The following is a 22,005-nucleotide window of genomic DNA, read 5'->3' as shown; positions in this document are numbered from 1 at the left end:
ATGTAGTAACTTATCATAAAAAAGTTAGACATTTTAAAATAAAATAATTTATCTGTGATAATTATATCTTAACATTTTCTGTAAAATAACGCTAAACCCTATTATGACAATATGATCTAATGAAAACAAAAGTAAAGACTCTAATGCTCTTTATATAATATGCATATTCTTTGCTATTAAATGTTGTTTTTATATAGTGTTGCTCAAACACTCCACCAATAAATAGAAAGGGAAATTAAGATCTATTTTTCTTCTTCAATAAGTAACATTTCAATTGGGATAACTTTTTAAAGTAATTTTCAAGACTTATTAATGTCAGCATAGAGATTTTATCTTGCATGAATCACATCAACTTAAATATAAATAAATTTTAAAATGAATAATAAAAATTATTGAACGTTTCTCACGATAATTTTCATCACCACATAACTCAAATATCAATATTTTAAGGCCTGGCACAAAGACTTTAGTTGCTTGGGTAACCGGGTTGAGCTGTCCGGTCCAGTTTAATGTAGTTGTTAAGCAAAATATAAAGTATAGTTTATGAACAACTAGCGGGGATAGCTCAGTTGGGAGAGCGTCAGACTGAAGATCTGAAGGTCACGTGTTCGATCCACGTTCACCGCATACATTTTTTTTGACACTTTAGGGGAAATATTAATATTAAATTCACCACATAGATATTTTTTTGACAATTTAAGGGTACAACTTTTAGAGGGGATGAGAAAATATTAATATTAAATTCAAAATTTTGAGCTTTTCATCATCGGGATGAGAAAATAATAATATTAAATTTAAAATTTTGAGCTTTTCATTAATTTGACGCCCTTTTAAAAATGGCTATAGATTGAGTTTAATTAGAGATCTATAGCTATGAGATTTGGGAAAGAAAGGTCAAGAGAGAGAATTAACGAATACATAGTGTATCAGATTATCATGAATAAAATGATTTGTATCAATGTATATAACTGAATTAAGCATATACGTTTTTTATGTACTCATTGTATTTAGTGTATCAATGAATATAATTGTATCAAATGTATTGATTCCTTTGTGTATTAACTTTCTATCAAATATCTCAACTATTACAATTGCATCAACTATGTATTTGCTCCTTGTATATTCACTTTCTATCAAATATATCAAAGAATTATATCAAATGTATCAATGAATATAGTTATTTTAAGTGTATATATATATATATATATATATATATATATATATATATATTTATATTTATATCATATATATATTTGTATCATGTGTTAATTATAGTTAATACAATACTATATTTCTTCCTCAGTTAAGCATATTGAGTCTTAGTATGAGTATCTCATAAGTTTTGAGGAAGCAACCTAACTTCATCTTATAAAAAAATATTTGGGCTAAATGGTAAAGACACATTTTGCATATTTAAATATTGAAAAAATAAAAAAAATTTAATTATTTAGAATTTCGCCCAAAATATATTAGTCGTTAATATTTTGGATTTATAAAACATGCCCCAATCATTACAAAATTGGTCCAAATATGTTCTAATTCACTAACATAGAAATCTTTCTAACACGTGATATTTTTTCTTTACAAGAGAGAAAGCTCAAATTTGATCCTAAACTTTGAATAAAGGACGTATCATTCTTGCGACAACAATATCATCTACTTTAAAATGCAATATGTCACGGACTTTTCGAATCGGACAATACTCCGTGCGGCACTTGACGGTCTACTCACGATTCTTGCACGATCTTGTAGACTCAAGTAAGCCTTCCTCTACTTGGATCGCTAAGAGGACTTAGAAAGAGAAAACAAAGACAGAATTTGGAAGAAAAGACTTGTATTGATATGTTGGTTGATAGATGTATTACAAATATAAAGACTACCTATTTATACTACTCTAAACACTAAGAGTAAATAAATGCTACCCTTTTGTCTCAACTCCCGCATCTTGCGCTTTGCCTCATAGACAACGTTGCTAGGGAGGAACGCCTTCTTGAACTCCACACGGAACTGCTCCCATGTGTTCAACGTGCATGTTCTCTTTGCGATGTCAGATTCTTTACGCTTACACCATAGCATGGCCAACTCTGAAAGATACAACACAGCCGTGTTGATCTTGTTCACATCACTACGGACCCGCATACACTTGAAATAATTTTCCAAGTGCCAAAGGAAATTATCCACTGCTTGCGCGTCACGGACACCTTTGAAGATTGGTGGCTTGGGCGCCTCAACTCTGGCTTCCCTTTCCCGGTCATGTGATGAGGATCCACCAACCTCTCTATCCTCCTCGAGTGCTGCCACCTTGGCCTTAAGCGACTCGATTGTGCCAAGTGCTTCCCTAAATCTGATTTCTAAGGAAGTAATGGCCTCCTTTGTCTCGTACTCGACTCGCTGGCGTGCCTCCAACTCCTTCATGACGTTCAACTTCCTCCAGGGAGTACTCTTCAAGAGCTTTGAGATCTCTGTCCGTTCTATTCAAGCGCTGGCCTATGATCTCAACAGCTTGCCTCGCCATTTCGATCCTTGCAATCCACTCCGGTCCGACAGTAACGTCCACGGACTCCTCGCCGGTGTCTACGTCACTTCCATCGACAATCTGGGGAGGGAGGGATGTTTGCCCTTCGCTTGGTGTAGGAACTGCTGGTGAGGGAACGCTTGGGGGAAGTCTGGGCAGATTGGGTTCATTACCTGTCTGCTGCTTCTTCCCTTTCTTGTTCTTCTTGCCACCATCAGTGCGGACGTTGGGGGTGCTGCTAGTGCCGTCTCCTTCGTTCGTCATTCTCTTACGATGAACCGGCTCTGATACCAATTGTCACGGACTTTTCGAATCGGACAATACTCCGTGCGGCACTTGACGGTCTACTCACGATTCTTGCACGATCTTGTAGACTCAAGTAAGCCTTCCTCTACTTGGATCGCTAAGAGAACTTAGAAAGAGAAAACAAAGATAGAATTTGGAATAAAAGACTTGTATTGATATGTTGGTTGATAGATGTATTACAAATACAAAGACTACCTATTTATACTACTCTAAACACTAAGAGTAAATAAATGCTACCCTATCTACAAGCCCCTAAGCCATGCCCACAAGACAGGCTTCTAAGTCTTCCAAAAAGGGACTCCTAGCCTTGACTAGTCTGCCCCACGTTCTGCCAAGCCTCTCCAAGGCTTGAAACTGCCGCCCCATTGATTGCTGTAACAGCTGTAACAGCTGTAACGGCTGTAACTGCTGTAACAGCTGAAACGGTTGCCCCTCCAACTGCTGCCTGCCCCTCCAACTGCTGCCCTGCTTGGGCAGTCTGCCCCTTGCACCTGCTGCTGGCTGCTTGGACGGGTCGCGATCTGCCGGGGTATCTGGCAAGTCGTGACAAATACCTATAATTATATTGTTTGTCTTTCAAACTCACCATGTTAAATTTTGAACCTTCGTTAGAACTTCAATCGACACACATACACACGTTATATATATATATATATATATATATATAAAATCGTTTGGAGTTTAAACAACTAAGGCATTGGTAGGAATAGTTGCCAATATCCATCACAAGTAACAAGTCAAGATGTATCAATGTAATTCAATGAGCTAGGGAGAATTGTGTGGCCAAAACCTACAATTGGGTACTTTGTTCTAACCACTTGAGCAAGCTATATTGTCTTAATTGTATATTTATTTGTATGCATATTGATTTAGTATTAATGAAGGGAAGTTATCAACCATCGTTTGATAAATATTACTTCCAGCATTTAAAAAAGAATGATCCTATATTCTTTTTAGTTTGTTTCAAAAGGAATGATCCCTTTCATTTTTGGCACTTTGGTACAATTGACATAACTTTAATTTAAAACCACAAGATTAAAAAGTCTTTTTTCATTTCTTAAACTCCGTTCCAAGTCAAACTAGGTCATTCTTTTTGAAACGGAGGGAGTAGTAATTATTGTAATTGTTAGTGTTGACAATTAAATTATTGTTAGTGAAATAATCAGCCTCAGTCAATTAAATTACAGTACAATCAGTTTAGTAAATATTAATTACATGATTAAATATTAACGAAAAAATAAACATGTAAACCAATGTAAAACTAAAGAAGAAATATTCAATATAATTGTAATTGTTAGTGTTGATTTTTTTAATTAAATTAGTATTGATTTAATTTTGATTTGAGCTTTATTAGACTTATTACTTATATCTATGGACTATAACCTTTATTGGACCATTCAAAATTATAAATCTAAAAAAATTGAAATCATATGTTAAAAGATAAAAATTATGAAAAAAATATGAGAAATTTTTATAAATTACATCAAAGTAAATATTTTTATGTATAAAATGAATTTTACAAATTAAATATATTAATTATATTTTTTTTATTTGACTCGATTTGTAATTTAATCAATTTAGTGCGGTACTAATCAATATGGTGGACCATAATGGTTGAAGATTATTGGTCTTTCTTATAATAAAGACAAAATGTGCTGACATAAAAAACAAGGTATAATACATATATTGGATCCTAAACTTAGCTTCAAATTTAATTTTGATCTCCAACTTTCATAATGCACAAACATGCACTTTAACTATCCAACTTTTAAATAAATAAAACATGAGTCCTACATGACACAATACACGTAAGACACCACATAGGACAAAAAATGACATGTCGGACATGTGTGTCTATTTGTTCAATTTTATATAAGTTTAAGTATCTACTTTTGCACACCCAAAGTGGAAGGGCATAAATGTGATTCAAAACCAAGTTAAAGGTATGCTAAAGACGAAGGTCTGATTGAAAAAAATATATAAATAATTTCACAAAATTTAGAAGCAAATATGGATCTATTGCAAAGTTCGATAACAAATTCGAATTTCTTTTTAAAAAAATCTCTGCTTCCTATTTATGAATAAAGATATATGTGAATCAATTTTGTAATATAGGAGCACAGTTTACCCCAACTATATATATTGACTAACAAAATTATTTTATCTTATTTATTATAGCTACATATAACGTACCAATTTCTTTTTTTTTAAAAAAATTTTTCAAAAATATCTGATAAAAATTTTCCAGAATCAATTTGAATTACATGTCAACCAACTATTAATACATTGATTTTTTTTTCCAAAAAATCTTAAATCATAATTACAAACTTTGTTGCCATGAAAATTTTTGAACCATGCATCTTTAGGTATAGGTCTCCTCTAAATTATCACTAATTAACCATATTCACGTGGCTTCTTTAATATCAAGAGTATGAGATTATGGCTAGTTTCTTCTTTACTATGGCTAATTTATTTTTTTACATTTTTCAGATCTATTATATTTAAAATTGGAAATCCCTTATTCTTATATACAAAAATGCCATAAGACTATTTAAGCTTCATGTAAGTAAAAAATGTTTGAAATTCGATCAACTATATATCTTGACCTCAACTAAACTGTCTGAAGTTTATTCCAATAATATCAAGATCAATAAGGCAATAGAGACATTACAATTAACAACACAATGTATAAAATGGAACTTTCAAATAAATTTGTTTGAAGTTGTTTTCAGAATGTATAAATTTGTAAAGAATAATAACTTGAGATAAATATAAATAACGATTTTAAAGCAGATATTTAGTAACTCCGCCGATCAAATTACTCTTAGCCCAAATTCATTACAAGATCTAGTTGACCTAACCACTTGGCACTAGCTAGCTAGGTGTCTCCCCCCCCCCCCCCCCCCCCCCCCCCAAAATTAATGGAGTAGGAGATCTTTGATTGTTCTAAATAAATTTCTAATCATATTATATTATAACTTAAATACTATACGTACTTTGAAATGTAACTAAATTTCTTTAATTAAATCGTTCATACTAGTAATGAAATTACAAAATTGTTTTTTTTTTTTGAGTTCATGATTGCTTACGGTTTTGGTTTTACAAGTTCAGCTTTATATTACATAATAATAAAATAGAATTAACTATATCCAAATTATTTTAAGTTTAATGTAAGGTTATTTATAGTGGGTAAGAAAATAACTCAATTTTTTTTCTATAAACGTGCGTTATTTGGTACAAAACATATTTTTTACTTGTGTGTTGATTGGAAGGAAAAAAATCCGTGGAAATGTCTCCTACAAAATAATTTTCGTAAAAATAACTTGGTTTCTTACTTATATTATGATATATAGTAAGTGATTAAAATGAAGATATTATTCCGTTTCTTTTTAGAAAAATGAAGGCAAATATTATAACACGGAACCCAGACTCCCACTATGTAACACGAACCCGAAATCCTATCACACTGTCACACAATACCCAACCTAGTCTCAACTTCGAAATTAAGAAATGACCCTCACCCAAACTGCGACCAGGATCAACCTTGACCCTGAGTTGGAGTTAGGGTGGGAATTGAATCTTGGTTTGAGGTCAAAATTGTTAGGGATTCGAACCCGAGTCGGGATTTGAAAGTCAAGTCTCGAAATTGGGGTCAAGAGTCAAGTCTCAGGTCATGTAGGGTCGAGGTCCCGAGTCGAGATTGCATCAAAGTAGGTTCATGGTGAGGAGTCGAGTCTTGGGTCAGGTGGGAATAAGGAGTCTGGTATTAGATCGGGGTTGGGGTTGGGGTCAAAAATTGAGGTTTGAGGAGTTGGGATCACATCCTATACTGAGGTCGGAAGTTGGGTCCCAAATTGGTGTTGGTGTCGGGGTCAAGAGTCGAGATTGGGTCCAGGGTTGAGGTTGGAGGTATATGGTCCTGATTTAGTATTAGGATCACGGTTAGGAGTTGGGTCTTGGATCGGGTCCATAGTCGAGGTCGGATCCCAGGTTAAGGGGTTAGGTGTCATTCCTTGGTCGAGTCGGGATGGTGAGGTTGGAGAGAGATTTCAAAAATTGTTTTCATATATAGAAAAAGTTTTTTTTCTTATATTAGAGAAAAATAAATTTATTTGAAAAGTATTTCCTCTAAAATGTTTACGTACGACACACATCCTTTACTTTCGAAAGTCGCATTTTGATTCTCTCCGTTATATTTTACGAGTCAAATTTACACTTAGGTATTCTATTATAAATAAATAGAGGCTCTAATATGTTAAACAACACAAATCTCTCTAGTTTGAGAAAATGGCCAACTCTACTCCTTCATCCCCAATAGCCAAAACATTTTCCTCTTTTTTTCTTTCTTTATTTTTCTTATTCATAATCTTCTCCTCTTCCACTGCGACGATCCAAAATAATGATAGAAGGTATGTTAATTTTCATTCCTCTATGATTTTATACATTGAATGTCTTACAATTGCTTCTTTTTGTATAACAACTACTTTCCACGTGGTCTGGGAGATTGAAGTGTACACAATACTTATATTTTATTTTATTTTACTTAAATGCTAAACTTATTTTCGTAGGCTTGAAGGTAAGGTAGCAATAATAACTGGTGGAGCTAGTGGCATAGGAGCAGCCACAGCTAGACGTTTTGTTCAACAAGGTGCAAAAGTTGTTATTTGTGACATTCAAGACAATCTTGGAACTTCCGTAGCACAACAAATTGGCAATACGCAAACAATTATCTATGTCCATTGTGATGTCTCAATAGAATCGGACGTTCAAAATGTTGTTAATACAACAATTGCTAAATTTGGTAAGCTCGACATAATGTTTAGTAACGCTGGTGTAATGGGCAACCCATTTACCAGTATCCAAGACATTGATTACAACATGATCAAGAAGACATTCGATGTAAACGTTGTTGGAGGGTTCTTTTGCGCGAAACATGCTGCTAGAGTGATGATTCCGAAAAAGAAAGGTGTCATTATTTTCACTACAAGTATAGTATCGACGTTATATAGTGATTTGACTCACATCTATACCGCCTCAAAGAATGCACTTTTGGGACTTACTAAGAATGTTGGAGTCGAATTAGCGAAATACGGAATAAGAGTTAATAGTGTTTCTCCTTATGCAATTAGCACACCGTTGATGTTAAATGCATTTAGAGTAAACAAAGAAATGGGTGATAAATGGTTTGCAGAAGGAGCAAATTTAAAAGGAGTTCTACTAAGTGTTGAAGATGTGGCAAATGGAGTGTTGTATTTGGCAAGTGATGAATCTAAATATGCAAGTGGACTTAATCTTATACTTGATGGTGGTTATACCACTACAAATATTGCTTTAGGAGAGGCCTACAAGAGATTGTTCATCAACAAAACAATGTAATATTATTATAAAAATAGGAATAAATAAAGATACACCAACTAATTATGTATGGTGAAATTCAAATGGTCATTTAACTTTATATATTTTTATCAATATAAACAATCAATAAAAATCTAGCCCTCTTTCAACAATTGGTTCCCCTAAGTAAAAGTATTTTGTGCACTACTTACTACTGAGATATTTAGTGACAGTTGATTTTATTTTTAAAAATAATATTTGGTACTGTAAATATATTTAATAGTAATTGAATTAATGTGATTGGGATTTGCAATGTTTAATTTATGTCCCAGACACCTTCAGACAAATGAAATTAATGAAGGATAAAAAAATAAAGTCCTAGTGCTAATATACATAGGATTGGGCCTGAGAAATGAGTATTCTATAAAATTCATAATTATAATAATGAGGCAAATATCAACCAAAAATTCCAAGAATTGCTAACCATTATAAAAAAAAATGAAGTGATTCCTCTGTGTTCTGAAGATTGGGGTGTCGGATCTAATATTCTTGGCATAATACATATATTAGATTCTAAATGGCTTTAAATTTTAACTTTGACCTCTAACTTTCATAATGCACAAACAAATTCTTTAACTATCCAACTTTAAATAAATAAACACATGTAAGATGACATGTAGGACGTGTGTCTATTTGTTCAACTTTATACAAGTTTAAGTGTCTACTTGTATAAATCCAAAATTGAAGGACATATATGTGATTCGAAGTCAAGTTAAAAAACATATTTATGTATTATGTCAATATTTTTTGATGGCTGATAAATGGTTTGGGCCAAAGAAGTTGGGTCAGACCAAATAAGTAACATGGGTCCTTCCTTCCTACACATTTAGAGAAAGGGAAACTTACGTAAATTCTACTAATTTAGAAGCTAATAACTTAGATATGTTTTAGTTTGTATTATTATAAATTTTATCAAATTTTGGTACATCTTGATATGTTTAGACATGTCCATATACATATATCTTTGGATACATGAGTTAAACTTGCATGTAATTTATTCTAGACATAGTGTATCCAAGTGGATCTACATGTATTTTAGATACATAAAAAATCTCTCTCGCCACTCTCATATGTGTTTGATATCCCAGATACAAGTGAATCACACTAGATATGTAGATGTTTGTATCTAGTGTGTATCTAGAGTAATTCGTATGTATCTGAGATACATAACAAATCTTGCTCGCCTTTCTCTCCATCTCTCTCGCCTCTCTCTCTATGTTAATGTATCTGGTAGCAAAAGTACATATATATCTAAGTGTATTTTTTAAAAATATATATATAATAGAAAACTCTTAATTATTAATAAGACACCTAATATTTTTAAAATACAAATAATAAAAGTATATATAATAACCAACTCTTTCTAGTTTCGGTTTTATAATGCAAAAGTTGTTTCTTTCCTCCATTTTAGTAGTAGTAAATTGTTTTGATGACTTTTTTTTTTCTGTGAAATATCAATTAATTTTAATCTTTTTTTTCCTTATAAGTTTCAATAAACGCTTCTATTATTAATACTTGGAAAGAGTCCATAGGAACTTTAAGTTATTTTTCACGTTATAAGTATTTTAGCTTCGCTCCTGAATCTAATAAACGTATTAATAAAGTTTTGGTAAGATATTTTGGAATTTAATTAACTTTTATTTCTTCATTATGGAAGATTTTCTTTTACCTCGTATGAGTTATTATTATATTGATCTTGCAAGTTGCCTTCAAGTTTAAATGGCTGAACATATTTTTATGTATAAAATTTCAACAAATTTAATAAGCATCACATTGGCTTCTATCAATTTAATTATTTTTGCTAAAATACGTGTATTAACTATCATGAAAAAGTAAAATAAGTATTATGGCAGAAAAAACTACCTAATTACACAAACATACATACTTTGAAATAATTATATTTTATTTTAATTATATAATAATGTTATACCAAACTTCGAGTCAAGATGTATTTACATATACATGACTTCAAGTCAGATACATATAATTTTTTTGCTACTAGATACACAAAAATAGGGAGAGAGACAATCGAGAACAGGAGAGAAGCGAGCGAGATTTGTCTATTTGTCACAGATATATATGCAAATTACATGACTAAATACACATTAGATACATGTATCTAGCATGATTTACATATATCTGGGATACCAGATACATACGCGAGCGAGATATGAGAGTAGGAGCGAGATCTGTCTAGATATCTCAAATACATGCAAATTCACTTGAGTACAGTATATCAAGAACAGGTTACACTTTTAATTTTGACCTCATGTATCATGAGATACATGCATTTGAACACACCAAATTTTGATAAAATTGTTAATAATGCAAACTAACATATATATAATTATAAGCTTCTAAAATAGTAAAATTGTTATGAATTACGCATAAATTAATGACCGTGTAAAGCACGAATATATTTATTCGAGAAATATAGATTTTCAATTTGATTTTTTCTCTTTCAGTGACTTTTGCGCCTCATAAAAATCGAAAATTTAATATAGTAAAAGCAGAGTAAATTAATTAAGTCAAGAGATAGGACTATGAATGATGAATGAAAATGAAATGTTATATTGGCCACATTATTATTATTATATCATAGTCAAGAAAGACGACTACTAATCAAATGAAATCTACCATAAATAAATATTTTCACTTTAGACTTTACATTTTGATACGTGAACTTATATATTATTTAATCAAATTGCATACTCACTCTATATGTGATACAATTCTAGAGATTTAAATAGTTTAAATTTAATCAAAAATTTATTCGTAAGATATTTAATATTTATATAGTTATAAATTATGTAAAAAGTATTAGTTACAGTAATTGATAATTCAAAATATTTAAAAGTTACATAAAAAATTTATGATAAAAATAAACATATTTAAATCTCGAAATCTAAAATATATCACGTAAACTGAGACAGAACGGGTGGTAGTTATCCATTTATGTTGTCTTCTTTTATCGCACACTATAATTGACATTTCTTTTCCTTCTACTTTTCTTGCTTCTCGAAAGTAAATCAATTTTTCCTAATATACAATCCAATAATTATATCCATAACTATTGCATGAGTATTTAATTCGAGTTGTCATGAATATATCTACTTTTCTCAAAGCACAAATTAAGAGGAGTTTTACGCAAATAAACCTCATAATTACTTTATCATTAATTCGTCCAATTAACAATATATACGAAAAAAAATAATTATATTATGTCTTATCAATCAGTATAATAGGATAAAGAATTTAGTCCATCAGTATAATTATAATTTACTTTATTCATGAAGGTAAAACCACAACTCCATTTCATAACTCTTTTCATAAAATATTTCACAAGCACCAACTTTAATTACAAGTGCATATAATTAAGAGGTATTGAGTCGAGTTCAAGCTTTGAATCTATATGAATTTTTTTTATTGAGAGTGTTATTCTCGAATGTACCCCAGCCCCAGACTGAACTTCAATTTCTCTCTTTGTAATGTAGCTCTAGGAATATCATCAACACTTGGATCTGCAGCCTACCTTGAATTTATTTAAGCAATCAAAATCAAACTTAAAATTCCTTAAATATTTTTAAGTCAAGAAAAACAACTATCATTTCTTAAGTCAAATAACTTGATATTATATATATTTCTCTTCCACAAAATATACGTAAATCACACAAGATACATATATCTGAGATATCAGATATATTCTGAAATACATATACATAAGAAGAGATGTGAACGAGAAAAGAGAGTACAGAGTGAGATAAAGAAAGACAAGTTAAAAAGTAAGAAAAATATGAATTCATTGCATCTCAAAAAAAAAAAAATTACACATAATTATTGCAATTTTCAATATAATAATTCCTAGTTGTCACTTGTCAGTAATATTCTTCTTCTTCTTATATATAACCCCTAATATATAGCTAACTTCCTATAATACATATTTTTGTGATCAATAATTATGTCTAGCCAAAAATTTGTTCGTCCAATTTTTGACAATCCATTTTTGAACATTGAAGAATTACCAAATGATACAATTAAACGTCAACCTGAACCCCTCACACAAGCCAATTTTGATCCCAATGGTACTTCTTTAGTCATATCTAAGGATGTAGACCTAGACAGCAATAAAAAAACATGGATGAGAATCTACGTACCACGACGAATAATTGCAAATCATGACGATGATAAATTGCCAGTTATTTTCTACTATCATGGCGGAGGCTTTGTCTTCTTTCATGTTAATAGTTATGGTTCGGATCTATTTTGTCAACAACTATCTGAGAAACTTGACGCGATGATTATTGCCCTTGAATATCGTTTGGCCCCTGAAAATCGACTTCCTGCAGCTTACGATGATGCCATAGATGGGTTAAATTGGATTAAATCAACTCAAGATGAATGGATTCAAAATTATGCTAATTTGAGTAATGTTTATCTTTTTGGATCAAGTTCTGGTGGAAACTTGGCTTACCATGCAGGTACTTTGTTAGAGTTATTTGGATTCAAGATTTAAAATTGATACATTCAATTCTCTATATATTTATGTTCATTATAGTAACAAAGTATCTTAGTTTAACTGGATACTAAATTTTTGAATTTTATGATTTCAAATTAAAATATCATGATGTGTAGTATTTTCAAACTGGTGGCGTAAATTTACGACAAAAAAGGTTTGGGATAACGGTATCATTTACTTCCTTTCTTTCAATTTATATGATTTAGTTTTCTTTTTAATCAGTAAAAAAGAGTTATATCACATTTTCTTTGTTGACAAATATTTAACAATATTGTCAAATAGTTTATGCTTGTCGAGTCCCAGTTATTTGGCAAGAAGTCTACATTAGGTGTACTCTTTTTAAGGTTAGTTTGGTAACATTGTAAAGTATTCCTTTTAAGTTTCTGTAACTATGTGCTTAATCAAACTATATATTAGGTAAGGAGGGAATAATAAGGAGATTAGCTAGCTTTGATTAGAGTACATCCCTTTTATTAACCGTCTAAATTTATATGTATTGAACTAATTATAATTTTTATGGGCTAATTAATTCACCTTTACCTACAGGGTTACGCGTAGCATCTTTTTCAGACAAAGAACTAGAACCAGTGAAGATCAAAGGGCTTATCTTGCATCAACCATATTTCAGTGGAAAAAATAGGACAGAATCTGAAGAGAAGCTAAAAGATGATCCAACTTTGCCATTTCAAGCAATTGATAAGATGTTTGACTTGTCCTTACCAAAAGGAACACTAGATCATGATCATGAATATTCCAACCCATTACTTAACGGAGGGTCAAAGCATTTAGATGATATGATCACACGAGGCTGGGGGATCCTTGTCACCGGTGTCTCTGAAGATCCTTTAATCGATGCCTCGCGCAACTTTGCTGATTTTATTGAAAAGAAAGGTGTAAAAACTTTCAAGCTCTTTGGAGATGGTTACCATGTTATTGAGTTGTTTGAGCCATCTAAGGCTGCAGTCTTATTTGATGCCATTAGGGATCTCATATCTGCTACTAAAAATTAAAAGTATTGAGTTTGTTTTGTTATATTTCCTTTTGTGCAAATAAGAGAGGAGTGTATAGTATGCATTCCTTTGTGTGTAAGATTACTTTAAGTTGTTATATTTTTCTCATGAATAAAAGTTTTTAGGATTGAGTTAGTTCTAATATCTACTAAATTTGTAAGTTTAAAGACATAATATCATCACCCAAAAATTAGTTGCAAAGCATACATATGTATGATATTATTTTCTGATCCTTCGCATGGATGTTGGTGAGAAATTTAGACTTTGAAATTTATTGAATGTGAAATATTCAATAAGACAAGAATAGAATTTATGAAAACCATGCATGTGATTAATCAACCCCAATCATTTTTATCAAATTCAACTTAACTTCTATTAAAAAGGATGTGCTGGCAAAGTTTTAAAAATTGATTCTACTTTGTTAGACCCACAACTAAAAGCTTGTTCAACTAGACAAACTTATGTACTAATAAACATTATCATAATTTCATAATTTTTACTACACACTCTCTTCTCTCTCTTTTGCATGAGACAGTAATAGTTGAGTGGTTGATTCGATTCCTTGGAAAACTTTATTCTTTGTGTTTCACAATAACCTGTGCACCACTCTTTTTCTAGCTTAGCTTGTGCAATCCTATAGGCAGAGAGAGTAGTATGGTGGGATATTGATCAACAATGAAGCTCTCCAAGTGATTGAATCCACCACTCAACTGCTACTATTTTACGTAAAAGAAAGAGAAAAGTAAAACATGAAATGATAATAATAAATAATAGTATGCAAGTATGTCTAGTTGAACATGTTTTAAGTTTTGGGGTCCAGCAAAGTAGGATAATTTTTTGAATTTGCAACCATTTCCTCTTTAAATAGATGTGAATATGAATGTGATGAAAATGATTGGGGCTGATTAACCAAGACTCATATAGAAAAGTGTCACTTTGGTATGAAGCTTTTCCTATCAAAGGCGACTTTAACAGTTTAGTCCTATAAAAAATGTAACAATAGTATGTAGTTTTGATGATTGACAAAGTATTTTGATGTTTTACAAAGTAAACTATGTTGCATTGTTTATTATCATCAAAAAGGGAGAAATTGTTTGGAAATAGGTGAACATATAGATGATTAATAAACTTAACGTGGTTCATCTTATATATAATCAATTAGGTTAATCAAATCCGCACACATGAATGCAGACAACCTGTATAGATATGAGAGATTGCAGCAAAGAAAAAACTAATAAATTTATAAATAAAAGTGTAAAAAAAGAAACAACTTAAATGAAGAAGCAAAATAAGAGTAAAAGTAAAGTCCAAAGAGGAGTCAAAGTTTCTTATAGGATGAAACTCCTCTAGTAATCTTCACCATGACATATATGGTAAGTATATATAATGAAAAAATAATAAATCATGAAGATTATACTAATATCGAACATGAAATTATTTTCAAACAAATTAAAAAAAATAAGACTTAAAACTTAAAATAAATGAATCACGATGACATTGATGATAACTGATATTCAGTATAAAATACATACATTTAGTTGTTATAAAGTCTTTATATGTGTTTTTATACCATCATTTAATCATTATTATAATCATTATATGCTTATGAGTGTACTTGTTTGCACAATTTTTTTACAGCTAATAAGCATGTTTGAAAGAAAATTTGAAGTGTTATGGAGTTTTAAAGTCGGAACAGAGGAATGAAGAATGTTATCAAGACTGAGTCTGAGATTCAATAGTCAAATGAACATACAAAATATTAAGAAAATTGTGAGAGTTCTACAACAAGTCACATGCGGCGCGATCATGCTACCAGGCTTGTGCTGCATCAAGAGAAAAACATGTATCAATGCTAAAAAGGGAGTTATCGTTGTCAACCGTGGCCACACTACCCATCCCGGTTCGTGTGATATTTATAAAAAATGATAAATAATCTTAAGAATGGGAAAAAATCGTCATACAATAGTCTTGTTTAAGGTGAGCCCATGTATCTAAAGACTAGTAAAAATCACTTATCCTATGAATTGAGTACCTACCAACTAGCCATGAAAACCACATGATGTCAAGTGTTTAAATGTAAGACAATCCGAACAAGAGTTCCTATGGTTATTTTTCAAGTAATCATAGAGGAGATCTTATATATGCTCAAAGACAGGAAATTCATGAGAAAACAGATATTGAGGAAGAGGCAATTGCAATCAAAAAGATCATTTATCATTGTGTTTCTATGAGCCTCAATAAGATGATTTTTAAGATTGATTCTTTAGACATTATTCGAGTTCTTTTTTAAATTTGGGAGATTCTGTGGCAGATTTCAACTATAATAGGACACATTCAGTATCTAGCTTAGTTATGTCAAGTGAGACTTCAACATGTTTCCAGAAAGGAAATTCATTAGCAAATTAAATTACTACTGTAGCCTTTGAAAGGGTTGGACAACAATGATTTTTTCCACCTTTCGTAAACTTCCAAGCAACGAAAGAAACACTATTAACTTAGAAAAGCCGATAATACCTAATTTGAGCATACAACCTAGAGAAATGAAGCAGAATGAAAACATAGAGGAACACAATTTCATTATTACATGATATTAAAAGTAGTATATATCATGAAAATGGGGGAGTTTCAGAAGATTTGAAACAAGAAAGCAATTTGGCTAAATATTCATACACAACTGAAGATTTCTTTTCAATTATTCAAAACTCACTGTTACTTCTTTAGTTATAAAAAAATGAGTCACTTTATAGAATGTCATCAGAAAGGAAAAACCTGAAGAATCAACAACCAACTCTTTTCTGGATTCCACATAGAAAATGCATCCAACCAAAATATCTCTCTCCTGACAAAAAGAAGTTTATTGGTTAGAATTAGACGATAAAGACATCAAGGCTTTTTTATTTTATTTTTTTGAAAAAATGACACTCGCCTGGCCCTGCTCAGATCAAGAAATGTGATTAGGAATGACAACAAACATGGAAAGAAGAAATGAGATAACATTAGCTACTTACAAGGAATTGAAAGCCAGACCACGGACTTGGTTCCTTTATAAGATCTATCTTAGGAAACCACTAGACCACCAAATTAAGTCTCCATTATTGAAATAGAGGAAGTCGAAAATTGCGGGAAAGAAATGAAGAACAAAATACAAAAACATACCTCTACAAGCTAAGCAAGAATGATATTAGAAAGAACAAGAAAAAGGGGTTAAGGACCCACAACAAATGGTGGAGGAAGGTGGAATTCCACAAAGCTCCAAGCATTTGCAGTAATATGAAGGACAAGGATGAGGAGCACAAATTTATGAACCCTTATTTTTTAGGGTTTCTTTATAAATACCTAAAGGATCATTTTAATGGATTGGGCTATTTCTTTTTTGGGCTAATCCTTTGTTTTGGATTGGCCCATGCTTGTACATACTTTATTAATGAATAAAAAGATTTTGATGCTCCAAATTATTATTTTAAAAAAAATTAAATACTTTTAAATTTTAAACATAATTCAGAAAAGATATTTTATAATAATGCAAGATATATAACTTAACTATAGATATAAAAATTATACTAAAATCAATATTTTTATGCCCTTCTTCTAACCAATCAAACTCATATTTAATGCAACATCTATGCAAGAAATTAATATGTATATATTATATTTAATTTATATCATATTTGGATTGTTTAACATATTCTAATCACGATTTCAATTTTGAAGCTTTTGAAATTATGGTTAATTTAGGATTAATAGTTATAATTACACTTGAATTTATTAATTTGCATGCACATGTAGATATATTTTTATAGATATTACTTAGCTTAAAACAAAAAAGAATATATTTCTGAATTTAGACATGTTTGCATGAAAGTTATTCTTTTTTTTTTTATCATTACAAGTCAGACACTAAATCGAATCAAGTAAAATTCCTAAAGTATTATTTTGTGATCCAATAACTTTTGCAGATTCAATATAATTACTGATATTATTCCTCAATTTCGAATTAAACCTTCTCATATACAAATGCTCCTTGAATAATTGCAATATTATGAAAGCAAGGGTTCATGTATTTTCTATATATACTATGAAATAACTTCCTTTTCAACATATGTGTTCTTTGACAATTTAGAGTTCTTATTACATTAGTTGTTGCTGTTATTTGTAATATATTAAATTGTTTAGAGTTTAATGTCTGAGTTAATTGGCAGGACAAATACTTAATTGGAAGAGACATTATATATACTATTTATTATAAATTTAGGAGAAATTGGTCAAAAGTCCTCCTAATCTGTATTTAGATTTTTAGCTATACATACACTTTAGCTTTACCGAAGTCGTATCACCCACCTCAATTTTTAATAACTGTAATAATTATCTCTCTAAACACTTAGTTGACAATGTGAGTGTATTTTACTCTCGGAAAGTGAACATCAAAATCTATTACTAAAACTTTATTCTTAATATTTTTTTCAATAAATATATGTATTTTTAATTATTTTGTTTAAGGCCACAAGGTCAAAAGGACAATTTTGTACATTTGACATAACTTTAATTTAGGACCATAAAATTCAAAAGTCTTCTTTATTTATTTAAACTCCGTGCCAAGTCAAATCAGATCATTCTTTATGAAACGGAGGGAGTATTATTTTTGAAATACATCGATATTCGATTTGGAAAGTTTTATTTTATTGTGAACTCCAAAATTATTGTTGCCCTCCCATTATGAAACTAGCTTGAAAAAAAAAAGTCAATCAGCGTTGGGTCCACAAGATAGTGCCACGTAGTCCGAAAAGTGGTAGAAAATTATTAATAAAATAAGTTCAGAGGGATAATAGGACCTTAGTATAGTATAAGTGTCTCTCTTATATTTCGGGCATAGGTTGAGAGGTAATTATTTATTATCCCTTTATTAAATGCTAAGTTTGTAACCATTGATTTGTTGCATTGACAGTATTTTCTGTATTGCTTTTTTCTGTTTATGTTTAAAGCAATATATATATATATATATATATATATATATATATATATATATATATATATATATATATATATATATATATATATATATATATATATATATATATATTACACATAATTATTGCAATTTCCAATATAATAATTCCTAGTTGTCACTTGTCAGTAATATTCTTCTTCTTCTTATATATAAGTCTATATATAGATTATCATAATAACCCCTAATATATAGCTAAGTTCCTATAATACATATTTGTGTGATCAATAATTATTATGTCTAGCCAAAAATTTGTTCGTCCAATTTTTGACAATCCATTTTTGAACATTGAAGAATTACCAAATGATACAATTAAACGTCAACCTGAACCCCTCACACAAGCCAATTTTGATCCCAATGGTACTTCTTTAGTCATATCTAAGGATGTAGACCTAGACATCAATAAAAAAACATGGATGAGAATCTACGTACCACGACGAATAATTGTAAATCATGACGATGATAAATTGCCAGTTATTTTCTACTATCATGGCGGAGGCTTTGTCTTCTTTCATGTTAATAGTTATGGTTCGGATCTATTTTGTCAACAACTTTCTGAGAAACTTGACGCGATGATTATTGCCCTTGAATATCGTTTGGCCCCTGAAAATCGACTTCCTGCAGCTTACGATGATGCCATAGATGGGTTAAATTGGATTAAATCAACTCAAGATGAATGGATTCAAAATTATGCTGATTTGAGTAATGTTTATCTTTTTGGATCAAGTTCTGGTGGAAACTTGGCTTACCATGCAGGTACTTTGTTAGAGTTATTTGGATTCAAGATTTAAAATTGATACATTCAATTCTCTATATATTTATGTTCATTATAGTAACAAAGTATCTTAGTTTAACTGGATACTAAGTTTTTGAATTTTATGATTTCAAATTAAAATATCATGATGTGTAGTATTTTCAAACTGGTGGCGTAAATTTACGCCAAAAAAGGTTTGGGATAACGGTATCATTTACTTCCTTTCTTTCAATTTATATGATTTATTTTTTTTTAATCAGTCAAAAAAGAGTTATATCACATTTTCTTTGTTGACAAATATTTAACAATATTGTCAAATAGTTTATGCTTGTTGAGTCCCACTTATTTGGCAAGAAGTCTACATTAGGTGTACTCTTTTTAAGGTTAGTTTGGTAACATTGTAAAGTATTCCTTTTAAGTTTCTTTTAACTATGTGCTCAATCAAACTATATATTAGGTGAGGAGGGAATAATAAGGAGATTAACTAGCTTTGATTAGAGTACATCCCTTTTATTAACTGTCTAAATTTATATGTATTGAACTAATTATAATTTTATGGGCTAATTTTGTCACCCTTACCTACAGGGTTACGCGTAACATCTTTTTCAGACAAAAAACTAGAACCAGTGAAGATCAAAGGGCTTATCTTGCATCAACCATATTTCAGTGGAAAAAATAGGACAGAATCTGAAGAGAAGCTAAAAGATGATCCAACTTTGCCATTTCAAGCAATTGATAAGATGTTTGACTTGTCCTTACCAAAAGGAACACTAGATCATGATCATGAATATTCCAACCCATTACTTAACGGAGGGTCAAAGCATTTAGATGATATGATCACAAGAGGCTGGGGGATCCTTGTCACCGGTGTCTCTGAAGATCCTTTAATCGATGCCTCGACTTTGCTGATTTTATTGAAAAGAAAGGTGTAAAAACTTTCAAGCTCTTTGGAGATGGTTACCATGTTATTGAGTTGTTTGAGCCATCTAAGGCTGCAGTCTTATTTGATGCCATTAGGGATCTCATATCTGCTACTAAAAATTAAAAGTATTGAGTTTGTTTTGTTATATTTCCTTTTGTGCAAATAAGAGTGGAGTGTATAGTATGCATTCCTTTGTGTGTAAGATTACTTTAAGTTGTTATATTTTTCTCATGAATAAAAGTTTCTAGGATTGAGTTAGTTCTAATATCTACTAAATTTGTAAGTTTAAAGACATAATATCATCACCCAAAAATTAGTTGCAAAGCATACATATGTATGATATTATTTTCTGATCCTTCGCATGGATGTTGGTGAGAAATTTAGACTTTGAAATTTATTGAATGTGAAATATTCAATAAGACAAGAACAGAATTTATGAAAACCATGCATGTGATTAATCAACCCCAATCATTTTTATCAAATTCAACTTAACTTCTATTAAAAAGGATGTGGTGGCAAAGTTTTAAAAATTGATTCTACTTTGTTAGACCCACAACTAAAAGCTTGTTCAACTAGACAAACTTATGTACTAATAAACATTATCATAATTTCATAATTTTTACTACACACTCTCTCTCTCTCTTTTGCATGAGACAGTAATAGTTGAGTGGTTGATTCGATTCCTTGGAAAACTTTATTCTTTGTGTTTCACAATAACCTGTGCACCACTCTTTTTCTAGCTTAGCTTGTGCAATCCTATAGGCAGAGAGAGTAGTATGGTGGGAATATTGATCAATAATGAAGCTCTCCAAGTGATTGAATCCACCACTCAACTGCTACTATTTTATGTAAATGAAAGAGAAAAGTAAAACATGAAATGATAATAATAAATAATAGTATGTAAGTATGTCTAGTTGAACATGTTTTAAGTTTTGGGGTCCAGCAAAGTAGGATAATTTTTTGAATTTGCAACCATTTCCTCTTTAAATAGATGTGAATATGAATGTGATGAAAATGATTGGGGCTGATTAACCAAGATTCATATAGAAAAGTGTCACTTTGGTATGAAGCTTTTCCTACCAAAGGTGACTTTAACAGTTTAGTCCTATAAAAAATGTAACAATAGTATGTAGTTTTGATGATTGACAAAGTATTTTGATGTTTTACAAAGTAAACTATGTTGCATTGTTTATTGTCATCAAAAAGGGAGAAATTGTTTGGAAATAGGTGAACATATAGATGATTAATAAACTTAACGTGGTTCATCTTATATATAATCAATTAGGTTAATCAAATCCGCACACATGAATGCAGACAACCTGTATAGATATGAGAGATTGCAGCAAAGAAAAAACTAATAAATTTATAAATAAAAGTGTAAAAAAAGAAACAACTTAAATGAAGAAGCAAAATAAGAGTAAAAGTAAAGTCCAAAGAGGAGTCAAAGTTTCTTATAGGATGAAACTCCTCTAGTAATCTTCACCATGACATATATGGTAAGTATATATGATGAAAAAATAATAAATCATGAATATTATACTAATATCGAACATGAAATGAAGCAGAATGAAAACATAGAGGAACCT

The 22,005-nt window shown here is 30.7% G+C and overlaps 2 protein-coding genes, 1 long non-coding RNA gene, 1 other non-coding gene and 1 pseudogene across 4 annotated transcripts; 4 read left to right on the top strand and 1 right to left on the bottom strand.

Moving 5' to 3' along the window:
- The first annotated feature begins 554 nt into the window (after positions 1-554).
- Positions 555-627, top strand: TRNAF-GAA (transfer RNA phenylalanine (anticodon GAA)). Its single transcript has one exon. It is a non-coding gene; the product is annotated as a tRNA-Phe (tRNA).
- A 6,436-nt stretch (positions 628-7,063) lies between these two features.
- On the top strand, positions 7,064-8,266 carry LOC101257748 (secoisolariciresinol dehydrogenase-like). Its single transcript, XM_004252516.5, has 2 exons — positions 7,064-7,230; positions 7,390-8,266. The coding sequence occupies exons 1-2, from the start codon at positions 7,109-7,111 to the stop codon at positions 8,195-8,197; spliced, it is 930 nt and encodes a 309-aa protein (XP_004252564.2). The 5' UTR covers positions 7,064-7,108; the 3' UTR covers positions 8,198-8,266.
- Positions 8,267-11,883: 3,617 nt separating this feature from the next.
- On the top strand, positions 11,884-13,876 carry LOC138340627 (probable carboxylesterase 120). Its single transcript, XM_069292548.1, has 2 exons — positions 11,884-12,693; positions 13,278-13,876. The coding sequence occupies exons 1-2, from the start codon at positions 12,174-12,176 to the stop codon at positions 13,739-13,741; spliced, it is 984 nt and encodes a 327-aa protein (XP_069148649.1). The 5' UTR covers positions 11,884-12,173; the 3' UTR covers positions 13,742-13,876.
- Positions 13,877-15,420: 1,544 nt separating this feature from the next.
- On the bottom strand, positions 15,421-17,299 carry LOC138340626 (uncharacterized). Its single transcript, XR_011213319.1, has 3 exons — positions 16,750-17,299; positions 16,511-16,580; positions 15,421-15,564 (listed from the first exon to the last, which is right to left on the bottom strand). It is a non-coding gene; the product is annotated as an uncharacterized lncRNA (long non-coding RNA).
- A 1,642-nt stretch (positions 17,300-18,941) lies between these two features.
- On the top strand, positions 18,942-20,684 carry LOC138340647 (probable carboxylesterase 120; annotated as a pseudogene).
- Positions 20,685-22,005: the final 1,321 nt, after the last annotated feature.

This window comes from Solanum lycopersicum, chromosome 12 (genome assembly GCF_036512215.1).
Source record: "Solanum lycopersicum chromosome 12, SLM_r2.1".
Taxonomy (NCBI): domain Eukaryota; kingdom Viridiplantae; phylum Streptophyta; class Magnoliopsida; order Solanales; family Solanaceae; genus Solanum; species Solanum lycopersicum.
The sequence above is the reverse complement of the archived record's forward strand: the minus strand, read 5'-3'. Positions and strand labels throughout refer to the sequence as shown.

Coding starts and splice junctions, on each gene's coding strand:
- LOC101257748 (XM_004252516.5), top strand. CDS start 7,109: ATGGCCAACTCTACTCCTTCATCCCCAATAGCCAAAACATTTTCCTCT. Junction 7,231..7,389: donor ATCCAAAATAATGATAGAAG/GTATGTTAATTT, acceptor TTATTTTCGTAG/GCTTGAAGGTAAGGTAGCAA.
- LOC138340627 (XM_069292548.1), top strand. CDS start 12,174: ATGTCTAGCCAAAAATTTGTTCGTCCAATTTTTGACAATCCATTTTTG. Junction 12,694..13,277: donor AAACTTGGCTTACCATGCAG/GTACTTTGTTAG, acceptor CTTTACCTACAG/GGTTACGCGTAGCATCTTTT.